We start from the raw sequence: 7,500 nt of genomic DNA, 5'->3' as shown, positions 1-7,500 counted from the left end.
TTTAGAAAACTTATTATATCTATCTATCTAATACATACATTATACATATATATATATATATATATATATATATATATATATATATATATATATATATACATATATGTGTGTGTGTGTGTGTGTGTGTGTGTGTGTGTGTGTGTGTGTGTGTGTGTGTGTACGAACGTTTGTGTATCTTTCTCTAATTGAGGCATGTAGACTCCATCATTAATTTCCCCCTATCTAGACTTCACAAGACTTTCCACCGAGAGGATACCGAACTTTTATACCTGGAATCTAAACCACTCAATTTCTTCCCTTTATGGTAGAGGACGCTCACAGCCGTAAGACGATTTTATCATTTCCGATTTTATCTGCCCTATTCTTTTTCTTTTCTCTTTTCCGTTCCCCTGGGAACTATTCTTCAGTGTCGGAATTATTTTGTTCTTTTTAGGACGATAGTAGACATCTTTATCCTAAAAAACACTTTTTCTGGGGGGCAGGATAATTGGGTTGATGTGATCTGAACTCCCTCGGCAGTTTTCTTTCTCTCTCTGTTGAGCTTTGAGGACGAATATAAGACGGGGGATCTATTTATTTTATTGTTTGTTTCTTTGTTTGTTTGTCTGAGAGTACTCGTGAAGTATCAAAAGCTTATGTCATATACTAAAAAAGAAAAACTTTTTAATACATTAAAAATGCCTCATGATGGCGTGCGTATATTTTTAGTATTAAAATAGTTAAAGTAAATTATCATCAATATCTTATTTCTGTTCAGAAATTTGGTCGAAAATAAGTACCGAAATGTTTACATAAACAGGTTATGCATGGAAAATTCCACCTAAACATGTATTAAACAAGGCTCAACATTTACGAGAATGTTTAGTAATGTTCTTTTGGTTTTATAAACATATCCCTCAGAATATCATTACTAAACGTATGACCTTTCAAGAACTGATTGATGCTTAGCTCTTTAAACCCCCTCTTAATGTATTTCACCCAAGAATATATTTCTTCCCAATATATTTCCATTCAGTAATGTTCTTTTAGTTATAAACATATCCCTCAGGAAATCAGGCCTTCCAAGAACTGAGTGATTCTTAAGTCCTTAAATCTTCTTAATGTATTTCACCCAAGAATATACTTCCCCCAATATATTTCCATTTAGTAATGTTCTTTCAGTTACAAACATATAAACATATCCCTCAGGAAATCAGGCCTTCCAAGAACTGAGTGATTCTTAAGTCCTTAAATCTTCTTAATGTATTTCACCCAAGAATATACTTCCCCCAATATATTTCCATTTAGTAATGTTCTTTCAGTTACAAACATATAAACATATCCCTCAGGAAATCAGACCTTCCAAGAACTGAGTGATTCTTAACTCCTTAAATTCCTCTTAATGTATTTCACCCAAGAATATATTTCCTCCGAATATACCTCCCTTTAGTAATGTTCTTTTCGTTATAAACATATCCCTCAGGATATCATTACTAAGATATGACCTTCCAAGAACCGAGTGATTCTTAACTCCTTAAATCTTCTTGATGTATTTCACCCAAGAATATATTTCCCCCCAAATATACCTCCGTTTTACTTACAAACATATAAACATATCCCTCGGGAAATCATTACTAAGATATGACCTCCCTAGAGCTGAGTGATTCTTAACTCCTTAAATCTTCTTAATGCATTTCACCCAAGAATATATTTCCCCCAATATATCTCCGGACTGTAATCTTGCCTTTAATCTCCTGAGATCTTTCTCAGGAGAGCCTCAGAAAATCATTCCTCAGGCTCAGGAGGTCATTCATTAAACGTTTTATCTGGGCAATCAACGTTCCACTGCTTAAGGGAGATAATATATTACTCACAGTGACTACTTTAACACGGCCTTTGCTTGCGAGGAATCGAGGAAGTAATTTATAGTTTTCTTTGTTTGAATATCATTCACGCACACGCATCTATTATCAACACACACACACACACACACACACATATGTATATATATATATATATATATATATATATATATATATATATATATATATATATATGAATATGATATATATATATATATATATATATATATATATATATATATATATATATATATATATATATATATATATATATATATATATATATATATATATATATATATATGAGAATGGATATATATATTTTGGTACAAGGAAGGTTAATTCATTTTTAAAATGGTTCTGGATAGGGATGAAAATTCAGTGAAAATTACTAAATAAAGTGAAAATAATTTTTTTTTTTTTTTTACAAATCAATACTTCTTATGGAGCATTGACCAATATTAGATTTTGAACAAACATAGCATATGTAATTTATTATTATTATTATTATTATTATTATTATTATTATTATTATTATCAAAGAGCCTTACTGCATTCTAAGACGCACATCAATAACAAAGTTACCATTACCGTACCCTCCAGTAACATAATCAAACGGACATTCCCTCTCCAATTCTCCTCTCATCTCCATCAGATAATTATCACCTAATGTCCCCACACGAGAACCGTGCAAATTACTTGGGGAAATAATTTGAGCAATTTATTTTGTCAAATAATTTGCGCAAATTATTTGCGTAAATTGTTTTGTGCATTTTTTTGCAAATTTGTTGCGCAAATTATTTGTGCAAATTTTTGCAGAAATTATTTTTGCAAATCATTTGCGCAAAATATTTGGGAAGTTATTTTTGCAAAATATTTGGGCAAATTATTTGTGCAAAATATTTGGTAAAATCTTTGCACAAACTTTTTTGCGTAAATTATTTGAGTAAATAATATGGACAAAATATCTGAGCAAATTATTTCCGTGAATTTTTTGTGCAAATTTTTTTCGCAAATTATTCGTGCAAAATATCTGGGCAAATTTTTTGAAAAATTATTTCTAAAATTATCTATCTAAATTATTTGCAAATTTTTCGCGCGAATAATTTGCGCAAAAATAATTTGGGACAAATAATTTGGCAACTGGACCCACACACCTCCTTAATATTCTTACCTCGCTGCCTTCCCCTTCCTCTCCCGTTCGTCAATTGGATCGCGACCAATCGCCAGTACAAAAATTTCGCCTAATTTCCCAGGACCCCCTCCGTCCGAATTTCCGTCCCTGTTCGTCTCGCCCTCGATGTCAATTACCTTATTTTTCCGTCTTTTTTTTTTTTTTTTTTTACTTCCATCATTAGCCACCTCGGTGTGTTTTTGGACAACTTTATAATGAATTCCTCAAGGTGACGCAAGGGAATATAATGAGCTGCCATTAGACTGTTGTTATTTTTTTTTTTGGCAATGGTGGTGTGAGAGTCATTGTAACTCAGTTTGAGTTTATATTAATATATTCATTCTTCAGGGTGACACGAGAGTCTGAATAGGTTACATTATTATTATTATTATTATTATTATTATTATTATTATTATTATTATTATTATTATTATTATTATTATTATGCCTCTTTTGTCTATTATTATTATTATTATTATCTTTTATTATTATTATTATTATTATTATTCTTATTATTATTATTATTATTATTATTATTATTATTATTATTATTATTATTATGCCTCTCTTTGTCTAATATTTATCTTTTATCATTTTTATTATTATTATTATTATTATTATTATTATTATTATTATTATTATTATTATTATTATTGCTCTTCTATTTCTCAACCATTTCTCTTTTTAACATCCCTCGTAAGGCTAATCGACGAATTAAATATACGCTTTGGATACAAATGATTACCATTATCCTAATATCCATTTTAACATACGCCATTAATTAAACTGTAGGGTGCTATCAGACGAGGTTTACATAGAAAAAAATAATATCTATAATCAGCCTGAATTATTTGGAATATCTAGATTCAGTCTGGATATCATAAACACTTGCAGGTAATTATTGGTATTGGGAAAAGTCAGGAAAAATTAATCTGGCTAAACAGTAAATGTTATGTTCTGGTTAAATCAGTTATTTTATTTTTTTTATGTAAGGTTTTTGATTAGATAGTTTCTTAATTATAAATGGGTCAGTTTAAGGGTGAGATAGTACATTGTCATGGTCAGTGGCGTTTCACATTAGCAAATTGGTTTCAAAATAGTTTTATATACCTTTCGCTGCTTGATCTGAACAATTCAGGGTTTAAATGGTCTAGTGACTATTTAATTTCTAGTTTAAATAAACCCAACATTTTTAGTTTTCTGTAAAAGAAACTGTTGCGCCGGCTTTGTCCGTCCGTCCTCGCTTTTTCTGGCCTCAGATCTTAAAACCTACTGAGGCTAGAGGGCTACAAATTGGTATGTTGATCATTCACCCTCCAATCATCAAACATACCAAATTACAGCCCTATAGCCTCGGTAGTTTTTATTTTATTTCATGTTAAATTTACCCATAATCGTGCGTCTGGCAACGGTATAGGACAGGCCACCACCATACCGTGGTTAAAGTTTCACGGGTCGCAGCTCATACAGCATTATACCGCATTTCTTACTTGTTTATTTTTTGTATGAATTATGAAATCAAATGTTACTTCTATTTAAAAGTTTAGATTTAAATCACTGTATTTTTTTTATAAAGTAACAGATCACGTGAATGTAGAATTGCAATCATTATTTCCATAATTTTATATTTTCACTGGTATTAATAAGGAAAACATCTTTAATAGACAATATAAATCTATTTAAAGGAGCGTAATACAAACTAATCCAAAATTTCAGAGGAAACATAATTACTGAACTTACTGAGTTCATTCACCTCCCAACAAGACATTCCCCCCAAAAAAAGAATTCTGCAATTGAAATCATCTTTTTCCTCCCCGCAATATCCTTTCGGGAACTCACACGATCTTTCTTCTTGCAGATGAAGACTGTCGTTAGCTGACAAGAATAATGGACGTTCCAACAATGCTCATCTTGTTTCTCCATTTTCTGTTGCATTCGGGTAAGTGCTTTTCTTTGGACAAGTTTCTTAAGAGCACTAATGTACTTTTTTGCTGTAAATGAAAACTATTGTGCCTGCTTTGTCTGTCCGTCCGCACTTAATTCTGTCCTGTCAGCACTTTTTCTGTCCGCCCTCAGATCTTAAAACCTACTGAGTCTAGAGGGCTGCAAATTGGTATGTTGATCATCCACTCTCCAATCATCAAACATACCAAAATACAGCCCTCTAGCCTCAGTAGTTTTTATTCTATTTAAGGTTAAAGTTAGCCATAATCGTGCTTCTGGCAACGATATAGGACAGGCCACCACCGGCCCGTGGTTAAGGTTCCACGGGTCGCAGCTCATACAGCATTATACCGAGACCACCGAAAGATAGATCTATTTTCGGTGGCCTTGATTATACGCTGTAGCGGCTGTACAGAAAACTCGATTGCGCCGAAGAAACTCGGCGCATTTCTTTTTTTTTTTTTTTTTTTTGCTTTCTTAAAGTTACTCTATAGGGATATAAAAATAATTTGGCTTTCACATTTCTGCTGGAAAGTAAACTGAATAGATATGGAGAACAACTAAAAGTTTTATTCTTTATTCAAAGGTCGAGTGAAAATAAAAATTCTAATAAATTGTTTTCACTGAAACATAAACCTGAGGAATTATGAAATATTAAATTGGTGTCTTCATTTCATTCTTTAGACTAAACAGAGGAAACATTGAAGACTTTCTCAGTACCATTTGGTCAAATTGGAAAAATCTGATGGCATTTAAAAATATAATCTTTTCTTGTTTGATATACGATTTAAATTTTATTGATCTGTCTGTCTGTCTGTCTGTCTGTCTCTCTCTCTGTCTCTCTCTCTCTCTCTCTCTCTCTACTCTCTCTCTCTCTATATATATATATATATATAATATACACACACACATATATATATATATATATATATATATATATATATATATATATATATATATATATATATATATATATATATATATATATATAATATATATATATATATATATATATATATAATATATATATAAATTTAGATGTAGAGAGAGAGAGAGAGAGAGACTCCTAGCAGAGCAGAGCAGAGCAGGCTTTGATCTCACTGGCATTTCACCCTCAGGATTTCACAGCGTCTCTGTTTAGAGATAGACAGACGGGGCTGTCCACCTCTCCTTTGTACCCTTCTGATACACTTATCCTCCTGTTTATTATGTTACTCTACCTCCCTCGTCCTCCTCATTCGCTCTTTGATATTCTGATGGGAGTGCGGTTTTTTTTTTTTTTTTTTTTTTTTTTTGAGTTTTCAGGGAATGGTCGTGGGTTTGGGATCGTTTAATTTTTTTTTGTGAATATCATTTTTTATCGGATTTTTTTTTCTTTGTATGTTTATTTTGAAAGTTTCCATATATTGCTGTAGATATTTTATTATTAATTTTATTACCATTCAAAGGGAAATTTTATAATATATATATATATATATATATATATATATATATATATATAAGAGCAAGAACTTTTGTCATAGTAAACGTTTTGTAATTTCCATTTTGTGAATCCCAACGATTTGCCAAGAGTTGTGCTCTCTTTCTCTCTCTCTCTCTCTCTCTCTCTCTCTCTCTCTCTCTCTCTCTCTCTCTCTCTCTCTCTCTCTCTCTATTATATATATATATATATAATATATATATATATATATATATATATATATATATATATATATATATATATATATATATATATATATATATATATATATATATATATATATATATGTATATATGAACTGTATACATACATACATACACACACACACAAACAACTGCACAGACAACACGTAATTAACAGCATAACAAAACCATCTCTTCCATTTAACAAGAAGCAAATCTTAGCAGGATTCTCGTTCTGCAATACAATGGCAATACGAATATTGACCCTCCCTCCCTTTAGCCCCGTCGGCTTTAAGCCAAATTTGGTTGTGTTTGCAAGTCGGTTGTGGATTCATTTACGTTCATTTATTGTCTTCTTTTTTTATTTTCTTGCGCATGTTTTCTTTTCGTTCCGTCGTTTCCGCGTGTGTTTGTTATTGAGGTGTGGAGTTGTGTTTTTTATTTGTTTTTTTAACGTTGTAGATTTTATTGGGATTAATAATTAATTTACTGTTATTGTTCTTTCATAGAAACTTACTTGTTATTCATATATTTTTTGTATTGAACGTAATTCACGGAGAAGATAGAATCCAAGTGAAAAATATGCTGCATGATGATGCAGGATAAATTATGTTATGAATACATTACTCGATATCATGAATACATACCTACCTACCTACATACATACATACATACATACATACATACATACATACATACACACACACACATTTTTGTGTGGTTTATAAAGAATCATATCAACATCACTTAACAGACAAAAAATCCCGAAAAACCTCCCAAAACATAAAAAACACAGCAAAAAAAAAAAAAAATACAACGCAAAATCTCTCCAAAAACGAGCCCCCCAAAATAACGCAAAACCTCTCAAAACATAAACCA

General features: G+C 31.0%; 1 protein-coding gene across 1 annotated transcript in view; it reads left to right on the top strand.

Annotated features, from left to right (window-relative positions):
• LOC136825379 (zwei Ig domain protein zig-8-like) overlaps nt 1-7,500 on the top strand; it is a 228,151-nt gene that overhangs the window by 142,101 nt on the left and 78,550 nt on the right. The window contains exon 2 of the mRNA XM_067081661.1: nt 4,874-4,954. Coding sequence (XP_066937762.1) covers nt 4,903-4,954 — 52 coding nt within the window. The 5' untranslated portion in view covers nt 4,874-4,902. The remainder of the gene's footprint in view (nt 1-4,873; nt 4,955-7,500) is intronic.

The sequence above is a fragment of the Macrobrachium rosenbergii genome, chromosome 37 (genome assembly GCF_040412425.1).
Source record: "Macrobrachium rosenbergii isolate ZJJX-2024 chromosome 37, ASM4041242v1, whole genome shotgun sequence".
Taxonomy (NCBI): domain Eukaryota; kingdom Metazoa; phylum Arthropoda; class Malacostraca; order Decapoda; family Palaemonidae; genus Macrobrachium; species Macrobrachium rosenbergii.
The sequence above is the reverse complement of the archived record's forward strand: the minus strand, read 5'-3'. Positions and strand labels throughout refer to the sequence as shown.